Source organism: Phasianus colchicus, chromosome 2 (genome assembly GCF_987193195.1).
Source record: "Phasianus colchicus chromosome 2, bPhaCol1.hap1.1, whole genome shotgun sequence".
In the NCBI taxonomy this organism is placed as follows: Eukaryota; Metazoa; Chordata; class Aves; order Galliformes; family Phasianidae; genus Phasianus; species Phasianus colchicus.
In genome coordinates this window covers 102,067,563-102,086,031 of record NC_143437.1, presented here as the reverse complement: position 1 = coordinate 102,086,031, position 18,469 = coordinate 102,067,563, and the positions used below count along the sequence as shown (strand labels likewise).

The 18,469-nt window shown below is 35.0% G+C and overlaps 1 protein-coding gene across 1 annotated transcript in view; it reads left to right on the top strand.

The window, feature by feature from the left end:
• Positions 1-718: 718 nt before the first annotated feature.
• APOB (apolipoprotein B) overlaps positions 719-18,469 on the top strand; it is a 36,261-nt gene continuing 18,510 nt past the window's right edge. Inside the window, exons 1-20 of the mRNA XM_031595904.2 lie at positions 719-868; positions 2,485-2,523; positions 5,280-5,395; positions 6,236-6,381; positions 7,396-7,549; positions 7,734-7,889; positions 8,847-8,971; positions 9,160-9,245; positions 9,968-10,187; positions 11,160-11,387; positions 11,581-11,698; positions 11,802-11,948; positions 12,878-13,089; positions 13,447-13,684; positions 14,238-14,414; positions 14,703-14,894; positions 15,488-15,655; positions 16,819-17,030; positions 17,572-17,754; positions 17,978-18,099. Coding sequence (XP_031451764.2) covers positions 811-868; positions 2,485-2,523; positions 5,280-5,395; positions 6,236-6,381; positions 7,396-7,549; positions 7,734-7,889; positions 8,847-8,971; positions 9,160-9,245; positions 9,968-10,187; positions 11,160-11,387; positions 11,581-11,698; positions 11,802-11,948; positions 12,878-13,089; positions 13,447-13,684; positions 14,238-14,414; positions 14,703-14,894; positions 15,488-15,655; positions 16,819-17,030; positions 17,572-17,754; positions 17,978-18,099 — 3,097 coding nt within the window. The 5' untranslated portion in view covers positions 719-810. The remainder of the gene's footprint in view (positions 869-2,484; positions 2,524-5,279; positions 5,396-6,235; positions 6,382-7,395; positions 7,550-7,733; positions 7,890-8,846; positions 8,972-9,159; positions 9,246-9,967; positions 10,188-11,159; positions 11,388-11,580; positions 11,699-11,801; positions 11,949-12,877; positions 13,090-13,446; positions 13,685-14,237; positions 14,415-14,702; positions 14,895-15,487; positions 15,656-16,818; positions 17,031-17,571; positions 17,755-17,977; positions 18,100-18,469) is intronic.

Here is an 18,469-nt window from a genome sequence, read left to right as displayed (position 1 = left end):
CCAATGTGCATATTCATAAACAATTTTTTCATTTGTTTGTCTGAATTTAGTTTTCTTCACGGTTTTATCTTCTTCATTCAAATGAATGTCATCAACTCATTTTCATATCTTTGCTACATTAACAAATGAAAGAAATGGAATCTAAAAACAAGAAAAGAAAAGAATTATACAGAGCTCACTTTCAACATTCTGATTGCCAGAATACTGCAAGGAAATTTGTTTTTAGAAAAGCATATGAAAAATTATGTAGAAAAAAAGAAAAAAAATTGTAGAAAAAAGAAGACACTTTTCATTCTTCTGCCTGTAAAGGGAAGATGCCTAAATCATACAGTAATCTCTGATGTTCTGAGGTACTCTCAACATCTATGCCGAAAACATGCTGCGAGGATCATCATTTCTTCCAGCTCTGATTTATGCATTTTAAGCCTTCCCATGTAAACACGGGAAATGTCTTTGAAAACGCTGTGAAATGCTGTAGCTTTTGATGTTGTTTTCAAAACTGTGAAAAAAAACAACCCAACAACTGGGATAGTAACTTATTTCCAGTGTATGCTCAGTCTTCTGCCTTCGGGGACTCCCAGCAACCAATGCAGAGCAGTGTTTGGAGCACAGTGAGGATCTAGATCTGTCACCTTTGGACCTTTGGCAATTTGCTCTGAGCTTTCTAAACCGTTTGCCTCAGCTGCTTGCTACAGATTATATAAATGAAGGTCCAAGTCAGAAGGCTCATTCTCCCTCTGAGGTGGTGGTGAAGAGGTGAAGAAGGGAGGGAAGGAAAAGAAAGAGGACCAAGAGCATCCAGGGCTCACCATGGGCCCTGTGCAGCTCTTGCTGCTCTTGCTGCTGCTCAGCAGTGGTGTTTTCACACGTAAGTACCATCTTTTATGTCAGCATTTTTTGCTGCTTTATTTGTGAACTTGTTAAAATAAGAAGAAAGTGAAAATCAGCGGGACTGTGGCTTATAGAATTAGAGATGGAAAGAATGATAAAGAGATCGTCTCTTCCCCTTCTTGGGCTGGACAACAAGAGGATCCCAATGCAGGAAAAATCGCAAATGTTGTCTTTTGACTGTTTTTTGATCAAATTCAATGTGTTTTTTTTTTTACAATTTATGAGAAATTCATACAGTTTACTTTGTCCTGATTGTTTTTCTGTAATGCCGTTCCGTATTCACCTCCATGGAAGTGCTGTCACTTACAGTACAGACTTATTCCAGCTGTTGCTAACCCTTTTTTTGTGTGTGTGTGAAAGAACTGTGAGTGATAAAGTAAAATGTATTTGGCAGGTAGCACTTACATTTGAAATACAATTTTCTGTTAAAGGAACGCAGCCATCAGTAGTAGTAATAAGAGTAGTGAAGTTTTCTTTCTAAATCAGAAAAGACAGCTTGGGTCAATATGATGCTGTATATTGTGAGCAACCTCTTTGCTTCCCATGAAATGGCTTTTTAGAATGTGACTATGTAGTGTTAAGATTTCAGGAATCTTAAGGAAGAGGGTGAGTCCGGCACCAGTTATACAGGTCTTAACCAATGCAGGGTTTATATGCAGATACAATTCATCATCACATTCTGATGATGACCAGAATTTTGAAGGATGAACTTGTTTCTAATGCTTATTATTAATGTTATTACTATAACTAACTATACTACTGTAGAGCAATCAACCTTCCATTATGGAAGCTTGGAAAGTCCACAGGGACTATTCTGAAAAGTTCTGGCATTCAAGTGTGAAAGTCCAAAGAATGATGTATCAACACAGGAGTGCAGCAAGCTTACTACAGTACATTTTATTCCATTTAAAATAGAGTAATATGGGATGTATTTAAGATATATTGGAGCAAATAATCCTTCTTAAATTGAATGGACTTCCAGTAAGTGTTCTTTTCCTCGAAATTATGAACTCTGAATATTTGCCTATATTTTCTACACACACAAACACACAAATTTTTGGAAAAGTTTTGGTTACAGAGAATTATAGTATTATGTATCAAAGTTGTCATTTTTGAGTGTACGGAATGCAAATTACAGCCATTCATCCATTCTGCAGTATATCTGTACTCCAGATAGACTAAAATTTTAAAGTAAGTGAACTGCATTGCATGTGTTGCATTTCATCCGTCTGCCTATAAATTTTGTGCCCACTTTTAAAAAAATTCAAATAACAAAGAACCTTTAAAAATACTGGTCAACCTAGAAGATGATCTTGAGGTTTAAATCAAAGTAATTTAATTTAGTAAACTGAAGATCCTACTTTCAGCTCATCGTTCACAATGTCACGACAATTCATGTAATGCTCTTTAAACTTTAGTCTGTGTCATCAATGTTAAGTATATTTGTTATTTATTTCAGTGCAAAACTACAACAATTTTGATATTAATTAGATCTTGAAATGAAAATTGTTTCCATTTTTGTTTGCATAAGCCTTGCTTTAAGGCTAGAAAATTGCTTGTGCACTTTTAATTCTTGTTTTTTACTATTTACAGAGGAAGAAACACCTGAAAATGGAAACCCAGGATGTTCAAGTAACTGATTTCTTGCATCTGCTTTTGTTATCTTATATTGCTATACTAGCTGAATACAATCTTCAGAGTTTTTCCTATTCTATACTTCCTCTGAAATAACTAAAACAAAACTGATGACGATATTCCAAAGTACTTATTGTCATTTATTTTAGGTATTTAGTTGTCCATAAAGCTTAGCCCTAAGAATATCAAAAGAAGAGAGAGAGGTGGTGTTTGTAAACTTTTTTAAAGTCCCCTTTTAAGAAACTTTACTTTGTTCATTGTTTTGTTGATTTCTTAATTCTCACATACAAATTCCTTAATCTGGAAACCTGTTTTTGTCAAATCTTAAGCTTTATTAATGAGGTTATGTATGTTACAATTACATGGGCTGAATCTCACTTCTTACATTCCCATCACATTGTCTGCTTATCCCACAGAATTACACTTGGATATCTAACTAAATACCTGCAGAATAAATCATCAACTCTATCAGCAGGAACAGCAGTTCCTAAAAACAAGTCCAGACTCAGGAAATGCTGACTTTATGCCCTATCTTTATAATGAACTCTGACTGGCCCTGACTGCCTGGTTAGACACGTAATGTTCCATCGTAGGGTCAAAGTATCAAATGGGGTTGTTTTCTTCGTTGTCCCCTTTAATCTTCAGGCTTTTTGTCTCCACTTGGATACTTCAGCACCATCTCCAGGCAACTGAGATTTTTTTTAGATGCCCCAAACGAAGACTTTACTGGGCCAATTTCTTGTGTATTTTTTATATAATAAATTCTTTTTTGTTTCTAATCTTGTCATTTCCACATTCCTTTTCCATTTATCACTGTTTAAAAGCAGGAAGTGAAGCAGTAATTATCCTTTTGGCTTTAGCGTAGTACATACTGGCATTGAAAAAATTTCTGAGCATGTACAGTTAAGCAGTGGTAAAGTCCAGGACAAGCAGAAAGTGACAGGGATAGTGGTAAATTTAAGGTTAATTAGATTACTTAATTGACTTTTCAAATGTTTGCAAGATGCTGAGTACTATATGATACTTATTTTTAATTACATTAATTCTTTGTAGCAATTTCATTAAATTCAGTTGAAACACTATTGAAGTATGTAAAGCTTATAGAAATGATAGCCCAAGAAGGAAATACAAAATGTCATAGTAATATACTGTTCACTTTTGTAAGTATGCGAATATGTGACATACATAGCAAGATCCCATTGCTATTGCCATGTGCCATAATAAATATTTTATAACAGAGGAGGACTATGCTACATTCATGGCAGGTGCTGGCAAGCAAAGCCGTAGAGATTGGATGGGGGGTGTGTGGGTTTACAGCAAGATGACTTTACCTTTTGCTTCTGTAAAAGTAGATCAAATACATTTTGATAGTCACAAATGACCACATAGGAGCAATTTAGGAAACTGTTTTTCACTCAGCATCACAGTAACATCACAACCCTGTGAGATGCTCAGTCCAATCTGAGGGAATGGTAACTTCTGGTTCAGGTACAATAAACTGCTTTAACACTGTCCCCTAACATGCCCAATCATATGGTTAGTTTAAAATGATAGCTGTAAATATAGTGGGAATTAACTGTACCTGAGGACATGATGTGGACTGCATTACACATTCCAAACATCAAAAGAAGATTATATCCCTCCTTGACAGTGAATAATTTATTTTTTTTTTTACTGTCTCTTACAATATTCATAGAAGCATAAAATCACCAAGGTTGGAAAAAACCTCTAAGGTCACCCAGTCCAACCGTCCACCTATCACCAATATTTCCCACTAAACCGTGTCCTTCAGTACAACATCTAAACGTTGGTGCCTCCACCACCTCCCTGGGCAGCCCATTCTAGTGCCTGACCACTCTCTCAGGGAAGCACTTCCTAACATCCAATCATTCCTGCCTGTAGGACTCAAAATTATAGACAAATTGCCTCTGAAATCAACAGGCACATGTTTAATGCTGGTTAAATCCATTCCTTTGAGGAAACACATTATGTTTTGTGGTTTCCTTTGGTATTAAGTGAAACACCTTCATAAATCCTTCCTCCCGCCTCATCCTCACTCAAAAACTTGGTGGTTTTGTCATGCACTGGATGCTTTTTACATAGCTAAAATCTAATTACAAGAAAAAGAGTCTGCTCTAAGGAAATTCCTTGACTTACTATGTGAATTGATTACAGTAGATCAGTGGTTTTAGAAATATGTGCTGTAGATTCAAGTGAAATAGTAATGAGGAATGCTAGATTTGGTGTCTTATTCTTTTCCATGTTTATTTACTTTCAGTCCTTTTCATTTTATATGGAGCTTCTTCCATATCTTTGAACTATTATATGGAAATCTTAGGTGAAATTAATTATTTTATCAGCAGTTTTAAAACTTCCATTTCATTAGTTTAAATAGAACAAATTGAGTCATTTTTAAAACAGTTCCACACCTTAAGTTTTCTGCTGATTCTGTCATTATCTTTAATGGAATGTGATCTTATGGCCAGATGGGGTCATACTGTCAGCACTCATAATATAGAGCTGTGGAACCAAAAACTGAAAACTTCCAACTAAAAAATTTGTCCAAGCTATAGTTTCTTTAGAATATATCCAGCTGTGTCTATGAACTCCTCTATAGCAAATGTACAAGAAAATAGTTGGACAGTTTGCATGCTTCCTTTATGAGTGCTATACATTTTAGTTACACATTAATATGGATCTAGATATGCATATCCTAACAAATGATGAAAACACTTTTGTTTTCCCAATTGCAGAAGATGCAGCCCGATTTAAAAACCTTAGAAAATATGTTTACTTATATGAAGCAGAAACATCAAGTGGGATCATGGGGACAACAGACTCTCGAAGCGGTTCAAAGATCACCTGTAAAGTAAGGAAACAGGAGTAAATGCACTCATTGGGACTGTACATTGACTAACATACTACTTGGCAACTGGGTAAAATTATTATTTTGAAAGGTACTCATTGAGAGATCTGAAGAATAAGTCTCCCTATTCTAGACAGAATATTCCCTTATACCACTGTATCAGAGCTTTTTTGTCCTGATTGGGCTGTATTTTTAAGGGAGAGGAAGAAGACCTGGTAATTGAGCTTTCCTTGGCTACCAGGTTGAGTGTACATCAAATAATTCTAGAAATCAAACTAAAACAACTCACTAATGCCATGAAAATCACTTGATGGCCAATTGGTGGTAACTGTCAAGCCAGGATCCATACTGTAGGGATAAAAGACTCCACTGGGCATTAAACTAATGTCTGTCCCAAACCCCCTCCTAGCTTCTCCAAAACATTCCTTTCACTAGTTGGTTTTTGTGTTTTTTTTTTTGTTTTTTTTTCCCCTGCAATTAAAGAATTGATTTTTATTTTTGGCTTACAGTATTCTGGCATGCAACAGTAATCATTACAATGACACAAGTTTTCAAACAATTATTCTAGTACTGTAAATTTTGAACACCTAAAGCTGCTTTGTTAATATGTGTATAGGACACTTCGCGCCATCAGCCAAATCAATACTTGTTTTCATGTCTTCTTCCTCAAGCTGCCTAAAGCTGTTGAGAGCACTTTGGAATCTTTCCCAAGAGCAGCTGTCAGCACGATTCTGACACTTTGCCCAACCCAAGGAACACCATGTTTTCAGGACTGGAGCTAGATGATAGGGGAACATCGTAATGAAAAAGAAACAGATAAACACATAGAGTTTGTATTTTCAGGTTGAGCTGGAGGTACCACAGCTGTGCCAGTTCATCCTGAGGACAATGCATTGCTCCCTAAGGGAGACATTTGGTGTTGACAGTGAGAGAAGAGCCGTGCTGAAGAAGTCAAAGAACTCTGAAGACTTTGCAAATGCCATGTCCAAGTAAGAAATATCAGTTATCAGTAACTAATTCATCAATACCTGTAGTTTTAGCACTGAATGGCTGGTAATGTAGCAGCCCTGACTATACTTTTCCAGGTTTAGAACACGCTGATGATAATGTGACAGGTTTATATGCTGGTTCCATAGCAATTCTCTCCCCATTATGCAGTTCTACCAAGGAAGCTTTTTTTTCTATCCAGAATTTTCACCTAGAATGTCTTTGTAACTTTTTATATCATTTACATCATGAAACTGTTGGTTAGTTCCCTAAAAGATTACTGCAAGGGGAATATTTGTTCTTGTACGCAAATTCTCACATGACTGTCTGCAGCCATTTTCCATTGCTGATATGGTACAAAGACTGTGCAATAGAAAGGCATTTGAGACTGAAGTCCGGATTTCCTATCATGATCTTTAATGACCTATGCAACTTAGCTTTTCTTTGCTTATCTACTTTTGAAGCTTACTATTACTCCCTCCACCCAATTAGTCCCCAGTGCCTGGTAGTGTATGCATTATTTGTACTTCTTTGTTTATTGCAGTGTCTCACAATACACTCCCTCTTGTTTCCCAACCCACAGATCTTAAAAAAACTTGGGAGAGTGCTAAAATATATTTTGCACAGTGGAGTTTTTATTTAAAAGCCACAAGTAGTGGCTTTTAGTGTTTCCCATCATTCTGTAGATAACTGCAGTAGTTAATAATTACCTCAGTCTAAAAATTTGCTCATCTACTATCTGAATTGTTGCAATTCCAACTTCCAGCCATTGCTCCTGATATTTACTTGTCCTTACATGACGTAGTCTGGTGATACCAGAATGTCCTTGGATAGAATTTTGCTGGGAAGGACGTACTTTAATAGTAATATTTTTTAATAGTAGTAACAAGAAATATTAAATAATGATAGACCAAGATAAAACATGCTGCTTTAGGTATAGCCTATCAGTTTAAAATCACGCCTTCCTGGGTGGTTTTAACATGATTTCATACTAATGTTGGGGATTTTTCTGGCAGACATGACCTGAAATTCAGCACTCAGGATGGAACAAAAGTCAAACTATATCCAGAGAAGGATGAACCTCTGAATGTCCTCAATCTCAAGAGAGGAATCATCTCAGCTCTCCTTGCACCAACAGAAACAGAGGAAAACATAAAAACAATTTCCATGGTAAGAATTTTGAAAAGCATTCACCTTATTTTCTTAATAAGTGGAATAAATGTCACCTAGTAGAGTTATTCTTGATATAATTTTCAGAAGACCTGGAAATTCAGATGACAGTGTGTGCATTTCTGCCAGAATAGAAAATGGCTGATAACATCAATAAAGACACTGATTCCTTTCCTCCTTCTAGGATACTGTATATGGAAAGTGCGACAGTGAGGTTGAGTTCAAATCCAGAAGAGGAAGTGTTGCAGAAGATATTTTAATTAACAGGAACCTGAAAGCCTGTGACAACTTCAGTCCAATCAGAGATTATGTCAGCCCTGTTGCCATTGTAAAAGGACTAGTAAGTATACCACTAAAAAGTCTGTAATATAACATTTTTCTACATTGCTTAAAAAGATAAGCAACTACTAATTTTGTATTGATCCTATAAAAGGTTTTCTGCGCTCCTATGTAAGAGTAGCCTGTGGTTTTGTTGGCAGTTAGTAATGAAGAACAGATGCAGAGAAAAAGAATCTAACTATCTTTGATGTTCCTCTCATGAATTCTTGGAGGAAAACTTGTAATAGTTGGAGTTGGTACTGTTGACTGCACAATAACCTATCAGATCATATACAAAATTTTTATTTTGTGGGTCAATATTTTCAACATTCCCACTTCATGTAAACCATATAATCCTCCAACACTCAGATATGTCTGTGACAAGCAGGAGAGGGCTCTAAATCTCCTGAAATAAATGTTTTGACATGCTGTTCAGGCTACTTACGAATCCCCTACAATCAAATGCAGTTGCTTGCATGAATATTCGCAGATTTCTTCCTGATACCATGGCATCTGTGCTATTCAGTGTTTTCCCAAAGGAAAAAAAAAAAAAGAGGAATTCGTATCATTCTGAAAAACACATTTTATAACTTCTGCTACTTCTACACCTTGTTGTAGAAAACTTCAAAATGTGTATAAGAGTGAAATTAGAAAGAACATCAGTTGTGGTGAGGGTCCGGAAGTGCTCTAAAAATTACAAGCTAGTTTATATGAACTAGTCCTATATTCTAAGAATATCATGAAGTAACTAATATGACAAACAGCACAGTGATGCCTGAGAAAAAATATCTGTGGGATTTTTTCTTGTAGAGAGACTTCGTTTGCTACTGGCATAATTTCCTTTTTGCATGAGAATGATTACAAGTTATGCACCATCGAATAGACTATAAGAGCTAAGGTTTCAGAAAAACTAGCAAACTTTAAAACTGTTTCCTATACTATTCAATAAAATAACTCCCATATTTTTTTCATTTTACAGAACATCCCACTATCTACCCTTCTGAGTAGCACTCAATCCTGTCACTACAATATTGATGCAAAGAAAAAACATATAAGAGATGTTGTCTGCAGTGAAAAACACCTGTTTCTGCCTTCCTCATACAAGTATGTTGATCACTATTTATAATTACCATTTTAAAATAAATATTCATTTTGGATGCTAATGTAGCTAATTCTGCCCTGACTTTTTCCCTAAATCTGCACTTTGTTTGCAAGGATGCAAGAAGTGTAGAAAGATCCCTCAAAGGAATTTTGACTCAACTAAAGAACTGATTTTTTTGTTTGTTTGCTAGAAATCAGTATGGTATGATGACAGAAGTCAACCAGACACTGAAGCTTGAAGATAATCAGAGGATGAATATCAGAAATTTTGATGGAGGTACAGCTGCAATTCTAAATAAATGTCAAATAGATGAACCAATTTTATATTTTCTTTCAAACAGTGAATTTGTTGAAGATGTATTTGAGAACACCAAACCATATGATATTTTTGAATGAATCTCCATTGACTTAGACAGAAAAAGATTTGGGGAGAAATGTGAAAAAAAAAAGAAAAGTTTAAAAATAACTTGTAATTCTACACAATCTTTGTCTTTTCAATTTTGAAATTAATCTTTATAATTAAAACATTCTAAATAATCTAAATAATGGAAAGTAATTCTAATCTTTTTGAAAATGACTTTAACAAGACATTTTTAAGTTAACCATAATTTCTTTTGTAACTTCAGTTGCATCAATTCTTGATTAATATATGTTCGGTTCTGAAATGCCCTTCTTTACTATGCAATTGTTATTGCATTTTCAGAGCATATTTTTTTCTAAGATATACTCACTCATTAAAAGTTAGAAAGGTGAACTCTGCTAGTATGCAAGGTGCCAAGGAAATGTCTTAATGAAATTTTCAGATGCTTTATGCAAATAAGTATCATTATTCTACTTTGGGGAGAATTGCATTTAAATTCCATTTATTTTTACAAAATGTTCAGTTGTTGAGCTTCAACAATTGCAGTATAAAGCAATCTAAGCAGTTGATATTAATTATATTCAGTGTAGAGAGCTCTTTGATCAAGTAATGAAGAGTGTCATTGGTTTAATTTCTAGATGAACTGGAAGAGAAGGGACTTGCACTGGAAAGCACAGATGCTAAATTTTCCAGGCAGGGTGATGCTGTTTTGAAAATTCTTCAGGAACTGCAGAAACTTACCGCCTCCCAGCAGAACCAGCAGAGAGCAAAACTCTTTTACAGATTTGTTTCTGGACTTAGAAGTTTACACAACACCACTCTTGGCTCTCTTGTACCAAAGATGATGGAAACTTCAAGGTATGTTCCAGCAGTTCCAGCGTTTGTCAATACCATAGCAAAATAATTCCAAAGTTGATGATTCACTGCACATTCTCTCAAAACGTAGTTTAAACAGATGTCAAGATTGTCCTTCAGAAAGATAGGTTTCATGTTAATAATCTAGAGAAAGAAATAACAGAGTAAGACCTATGAATATTTTTCCATCAGAAGTGCTCAGATGGTAATAACTTGAATATTAAAAAAATGAAAGCAGTTTAAGAATTTAAATAGGTCTGAAAGTTCCAGACATCTATGAAGTACTAATATTGCTTGATCATTATCTGATCAAATCTTTCCATTTTAATGAAGAAACTGAACTATAAATTAAATTGAGTTGAATATAACAGTGTGGGGTTTTCCTCTCCACCACCAAGCCAAGTGTATATGCCTGATGCAATCCAGTGAACATGTTCTTATGGCCAAATATCTTTGATCTAGTTTTGCTCAAGGACAATGTAATTCCAAATTCCAAGAACACAGTTTTGAAAGTGAGATTTTTAGAGCCATGTAAGGGCACAAACCTTTGGTTTGACATTGACCTCCATTCCCAAATCCTACTGTTCCTGTCTTGGCTGGATTTCAGGGAGTTTATGCATACTTTATGTCCTCAGTCTCTAGAGAGAGAGAGCCTCAGTCTGATTCAATGTATTATAATACTGAAAGTATGGAAAATCTCAAAGTCATGGAAAAAAATAGATATGTCTGTGTAATTGCAGTACTGTTAATATTTTTCATCTTGTTCTTATCTAGTCATATATTATCATAATTTGTAAAATTAAGCATCTTCTTCTTGATTAGCAATTGTGTGCTTTACTTCTGGACACACATTTACCACACATTTATATTAACAGACCTAAGCAAACGTGTCAAATGTTTCTTTCAAACAAGAAGCATACAGGAATAACTGCAAACAAGAAATTCATTAATTAAAGCCATCACTTTTCCTTTCAGTTCCATCACGATTCAGGCCCTGATTCAGTGCGGGACTCCAGAGTGTTACAGTGCAGTCCTTCAGATACTGAGAACTGGAAACGTGAATCCACTTGTGGTTGACCTGGTCACGTATACCCTGGGACTCTTGCCTTCTCCTACTCCGAAGAGAATCCGGGAAATGCTTAACATGGCCCAGTATCAGCCAAGTAGAGCTTCCTTTTATGGCTTGAGTCATGCTGTTACCAAGTAAGTAATGGCAGCATGTGATTTTACAAAATAACATCAAGAGAACATTACAGTGTATAAACTATAAGACTAGTCTTCTTAGAGGGGTTTTTTGCTATTCTCTTGATTTTTTTCTACTGAAATAAAAGAATAAATAGACATTTTAACCATTTGTTTCTAATGCTTTTTTTTTTTTTTTTTTTTTTTGCTTCAGGTTTTATAATGAGAAGATGATTGTAACAGAGGAAATAACAGATGTTGCTGACTTCATGGTATCACTGCTTGGCACTGAGTGTTCTGGAGATGCTGAACTCACATATCTCACACTTCGGGTATTTTTATTTGCTTCTTTCCTTATCATAGCATATATATTACTTTGCTTCTGTTGATGGAGAAAAGAAATTAATCATCTTTCTTTGTTTTCATCACTGACAGGCTATTGGAAACATGGGTGCAGTCATGGAGAAAGCTAAACCCAGCCTGAAGGCTTCTCTTAAAACATGTATCAGGAATCAAGCTGCATCACTTTCAGTTCAAAAAGCAGCCATACAGGCATTCCGGAAAATGACCATTACAGAAGAGGTAATACACAAGAACTAGCATAACCTGTGTTCAGTTCACCTTCACTAAATAAAATAGGACACTCCTATCAATTCATAATTTTGCTACCTTCCTTTTAGCTGCCTCCTGCTCTAATAGAACTTCTTTAGTTCTGAGAAATTCTTCTGATTCAGTGAATGTTACTTCTTTGAGGAGAAGCTGCTTTACATGGATACTTTGAATTTAAATGGGAAATTTTCTGCAAGTGACTTAAATGGAATTCTGCTTATTTGAAGCTGGGTTTAAATAAGGAATTAATCCAAATCTAAATGAATTTACTAAGAAAAATCAGGTTGCTATTTTATACTGGCACGTTGTTGTCATTGTCATTCATGGTATTGTTTAGATTTGTGTTTACAAATGCCATGATAATTTCAGCATCAATAAATTCATCTCACCTAAAAGGTGAGATCTTGTTTCCAGACAAGTCTTAAGGAGTCTGGGAGCCCAAAATCATGTGGAGCCCACATCCTCAGACTTACTTCCATTTAAGGCATTAAATTTTTTATTATTGTTACTATTTATTTTCAACCTATGTTTTTAATTTTCCTACAGTGGGGCATTTTGATCACCTTCTTTCCTAAGCTGAATGATTAAAAATTTTAAGTTTATTCTGCAGATCAGAACACTTCAGATTCCCCTGCAAGAAAATCATTTTTAGAAAAAAAAACAAAAAACAAATTAATCTGCCAGATACAGAGTTAGAAAATCTATTTTAATAAAAACATAACTTCTGCGAAAAGATCTAAGAAGAGAAACTGTATCAGAATATTATCAACGCCAAGACTTTGAGCAGTTTTAGAAAAGATGGATTCTTTGTAATTATGCAGTCTTGAAGAAATTACATACTTGAAATTATTTCATGCTGTCTATTCCCAAAGGAGTATGACAACCTTGTTATGTTTATGTAGGATCGTTCAGCACTTCTGAAAGAATTCCAGGAAGGAGATGCACCTACAGATAAACGTCTAGCAACCTATCTGCTACTGATGAAGAATCCTTCCCCAAGTGATCTCACAAAGATTATGAGAATCCTCACAAGGGAGAAGAACGAGCAAGTGAAAAGCTTTGTCGCTTCACACATTGCCAATATCCTGGACTCTGACGAAGTAGGCATTGAAGAGTAAGTACAATTTTGTTATATACTTGTCTCCTAAGAAGAACAAAGTTTTTCCATAACTGCAATGAATGTTATTTTAGTAGTGTGAGTTTTGTATGGGTTTTTTTTTGTTTGATTGATTGTTTGTTTGCTGGTTTGTTTTCTTTGTTTGAAGAACATCAACCGAGTAGATCTGCGGCTTTGTTAGGGCAGCGCTGCTCCTGCCCTTAGACTTAGTCAGTGTGTGCACAGAGCTAATCATCTATACAGTCACCTCAGTTGTACGAATGTCTGCAACTGACTCAAGAAATCTCTCACTTAGAGATAAAAATGTTTTGCAATTCATACTAATCATTTTTGCATTGCTGTCCTTTTTCCTAGTCTAAAAAGCCATGTTGAAGAAGCACTGAAAGGAAACGAGGTTCCAACAGCCAAAGATTTCAGAAAATTCTCACAAAATTATCAAGTTTCCAAAAGAGTTTCTGTACCTGGCCTCGATCCCATCTCCGCCAAAGTAGAAGGAAATGTGATATTTGATCCAAACAGATATGTTCCTAAAGAAACTATGCTGAAAACCACCCTGAATGTGTATGGTTTTGGCCCAAGTGATATCTTTGAGGTACAATTATCAAAAGCCTTTGCTAGCATTCATCTGTTTTCTTTCTCACTTCTGTTTGCTTATAACAACTTTCCATGAATAATGTATTGTTTTTACAAGCTTTGGGAGAAATCTAAAGATCACTGTGCTTACAAGGAGACTTTCATTTGATCTCAATGGGCTTTAGAGCAAGCCATCCGTTATGTGATGTCACTTGCCATTGCCTGGATGGACGACCCTGTTGGAGTTATTAAAGGCCTCAGCTAGGGTAAAATGAACCCATCTGTAACAAATGGACTTCACACTAATGAGTCATTACTGGCACACTGAAGTACTCATAGTTGATTCTAAGTGAGATACAGCCTATGTGTAGGTTTTATGTTGGACGTCGCCGACGAAAGAAAATTAATCATAATATCTAGTATTCTCTTATCTTGCATATTTTCCCTTAAGAATCATAGACTTGTAGGATAAATTGTAAATGCATTTTTTGTTCCCCAGAAAGTCTGTTTGTTGTAAAGGTACAAAGAAGTGGAGAACCTCTCTCAGTTATGGCATGTTCTGTTCATTTCAGCTTGGCTTGGATGGAAAGGGATTTGAACCAACACTGGAAGCTTTGTTTGGAGAGAAGGGATTTTTCCCAGATACAGCAAGCAAGGCCCTGTACTGGGTTGATGGCAAAGTGCCAGAGCAGGTTTCCAAAGCTCTCTTTGACTACTTTGGTTACTCCCACGATGGCAAGCAGGATCAGGTATAGTTTGAAAGCATTCTCTGTGCAGCACAGCAATCCTATATTTACAAAGTAATTAGAGCGCTTATATGTTTATTGTATATGAACTTTCTCCTTTTCTAGTATGCTAAAATGGAAGTCCTTAATACTGTTCAACAGTGTTCTTTCTTCATGGCATGTGGGATGGGCCTTTGTCTGGAGGGAGAAAAAATGGCAACGTTAACTGATATTCAATGTGTCATTATTCTAGATATAATTCCTTACGGAATTCTCTAAATCTATTTTACTACTTTTTGACTAAATTTTCAGGACATCACTAAAGCAATAATTCTTAACCTTGAAAAACTGATAAAAGAATTGAGCAAGAAGGAAGCTCCTGAAGGAAGAGCATTTCTGCGAATCCTGGGGGAAGAGCTCGGGTACATGAAACTCAATGATTTCAAACTTCTGGGAAGTGTGGTTCTAGAGTGCGTTAAAACTCTTCAGAGAGTTCCTGAAATGGTATGTTTCTGACTTTTCAGCATGTATTATTCACCACTATTTCTTTTTCTACCAGTTGTTTATAAAGTTCTGATTGATATATTATATGAAGAATGTATATTTGATGCCTATTCTGGTCACGTAAAATAAAAATACTTAAAATGGAATATCTAAATTTAGTCTGAAGAACTCTAAGGAACCCATAAAGACCTATCAGTAACTAAGTAGAGTCCTTCTTGTAGATGGGTGAAGGAAAGGAAAAAAAGGAGGCTTCAGATATTATTGCAGAATTGTAATATATTGTGGAACTCCTAAAATCTCAGTGCTAGCCAGTATGGTATATTACTGATTTTTTTATTATGAGACATATATATCTATATTAATTAATAGTATATCATATTAAAAAGAAAAGAGAATGTAGTACAGTTCAGAAATATATAGTAAAACACTGCTTTTGATAAAGTCAAAAAGACATTTTGCTATTGACTTTGGGGAAGCCAGAATGTTACATATTATCTAAATCAATCCACATTCAATTGTGTATATCAAGCAGGTGATAAAATTTAGTATCCAGCACTGATTAGTCAATATTTATTTCCTTGTTTGATTCACAGATTGCACAGACCATCTCAAGAGGTGTTGACAAGGACTTATTTGTCCACTATATGTTTATGGACAATGAGTTTGAACTCCCAACTGGAGCAGGTTTGCAACTGAAATTTGCCTTGTCTGGAATAGTGACACCTGGGGCCAAAGTAGCTGTGAAACTTCATCAAAAAAGTGTAAGTCTCAACAGCTCTCTTTATTTTGTCTTCTCTTAATACTCAGCAACCTCATTTAGAGATTAAACTGTTTACACCAAAAGAATGTTTAAAACTATCAAATACTCTTGAAATAAAAAAGAACTTACTCATTAGAGGTCTTCAGTTAGTTCATGGATAAAGTTTACAGTCAAATGAGAAGTAATGCATATAGTAAGTCAAGTGTGTGATATAATGATATTTATGAATTAAATGTATTTTAATACTCCATTACAGCCAATTCTTCTCATGCCTGTGTATTTCTCTCTCCATGATCTCAAATGAGAGTAGTGCAAAAAGCTGCAGCATGTGAATTTGGTGTTCAAACCAAACAGTTAATAAAAATTTTGATGTAACTAAATTAAAATGAAATTTTTTGCTTTCCAGTTAGAAATATTGGAAAATGAGCTAGGTGAAACTTTTCTACAAGAAATAAAACATGTTACAATTTTTAAAATTACAGTGAATGTGGCACAAAATACATTCTCCAGTTACATTTTTAAATGAAATATTTGGAATCTTTTTTCAGTTTTTGTAATTATTTTGTTCTATTTTAGTCAACATTTTATATAAAGTCCTCAGTAGTTTCAGTTCACTGAACTTTTAATTTGAGAATGCGTACAGTATTTCAGTAAATTTTTTTAAAGGCCTTTCAAGTTGTTCTTGGCTGCCATTACATTTCTTGTGGAATCTTTTCCAGAATTTTGCATCCTGTCCCTTCTTGCTGTAATGGTGAAACCAAAAGCTTGAAAAGAAGCTGTTTTCTATTTAGGGAAATTGAAATCTTTGATCCAAAGTTTTCAAACACTTTACTAATTGTTTTGGAGAATTGCTGTATTTTCTCTACAGTAGAAAACTGGTTCTTGTTTTCTGATTTAAAGATACATGCAAGTAACTTCATGTACAATATCTTTCTGCAGAATGAGTACTTCTGTGTCACATTTGTCAATGCTATCATCTTGCTGTATTTGCTGCATGACAACTGTCGCTTACTCGCTCCCTCAGCTGATTTGATTGGGAATCAACTTTTTGAATAGCAAAATAAATTATACAAAATCTACCTCTAGATTATCAAGAATGAGGACATTGTGTTCTAAAAAGTATTTTGGGAAAATGAAATACATTATTTTGCTTTTGTTAAATAGATGCAAGCAGAACTCATTGCTAAACCTTCAGTAGCAGTTGAGTTTGTAACACATCTAGGAATAAACATGCCTGAATTTGCTAGAAGTGCTGTGGAAATGAATTCCAATATATTCCATGAGTCTGGAATTGAAGCACATGTTAGTGTGAAAGCTGGACAGCTGAAATTCAGCATTCCTGCCCCGAAGACCCCAACAAAGCTCCTCAGTATCAGGTAATGGGAAGTGAATGAGAACTTTTGAGATGTGTTCTTCCCTTCTTTTCTTCAATTTTTCACTGTTATTGAATTGAGAGATTAGGTCAGACATGGAGAAATTTTCAGTTTCAAAAAATCTCAGGCATTGTAAAACTGGGATAACTTTTCTTGTAAGATAGGTAAATAGTTTAGGAGCCAGGTCTTGCAGATTCTTTAATTTTCTGTAACTTCCAATAAGATACTTACCATTTCTATTGCTTTGATTTCTCTCCCATGAAATTATTGTATTAGCAATGCCTGGTTTTAAATGGAATTTAAATGAACTGCTTACATTAATTGGAGAGGATAATTGGCTCAACGCATGGAATTATAATTATCACTAATAATGCTTGTAATAGTAGTAATAATACACTACTTGATCATTTAACTACCAAATGTTATTTCATTAAGCCCCCACCTCAGTTATTTTTATTCAGAGTGTAACGTTACTAAGAGAGCAACTTATGTGCAATATCTAAACTCCTGTTCTGGGGATAAATGAGTCAGTTTTCTTTTCCAGCAACACACTACATTTGGTGTCTCCATCCAAAACTGAAGAGATTCCACCTCTGATTGAGAACCGAGAATTCTCAACTTCGTGCAAGCCTTTCATTTCCGGTCTAAATTTCTGCACTAAATTATTGTACTCTAATGCCAGTTCCATGGAGGCAGCTCCATATTATCCCTTGACTGGAGAAACCAGGTAAGTTAGGAAAGCTTTGACTATGTCTATTTTGAGTTGATTAACCTTCCCTCTTAGAGCTTATTGCAGTACCCTTTTGCCTTAAACTTACCTTTAAAAATATTGAAATGCAGACAAGCATGAGCAGCTCAGAAAGAGAGCTATTGATGACTGTCTGATTCCTCCAGTTTGTGGTCATAGCAAAATCAGTTATTTACAAGACATTTGTTTACTCCTCCTTTAGATTTGAAGTTGAAATAGTGTCCACAGGAGAAGTGAAAGAATACTCTGCAAGTGCAAACTATGATCTGCAGAGAGAGGGAAATGACCTGGTAGACACATTAAGGTTTGCAGTACAAGCAGAAGGTAAGAGTCTGAAAAAGAAATATGGTTTAGCTCTGTTTTGATCTTTATGTCACTAAACTGAAAAAAAGATTTTTATGAATAATACACAGTAGAGCTATTTACAGTATGAAATAAAACATTCTTTTGACACCCGATCACTCCCATTTTGTTTCATATTTGTAGCCACATTACAAGTTCTTTATGATTTTGTATCTCTAAAAATTTCTTCATGAGATTTAAATTAAATTTTGATGTCAATGAACGAAAGAATGGAAAAGGAGAAATTAATGATTTCTGCATAAACAATAGGAAAATTACATTTTTTATGAAATACGAAATAAAGTATAGAAATGGAGAAAAACTGCATAAAACACAAGGTGTTGTTTTTTTT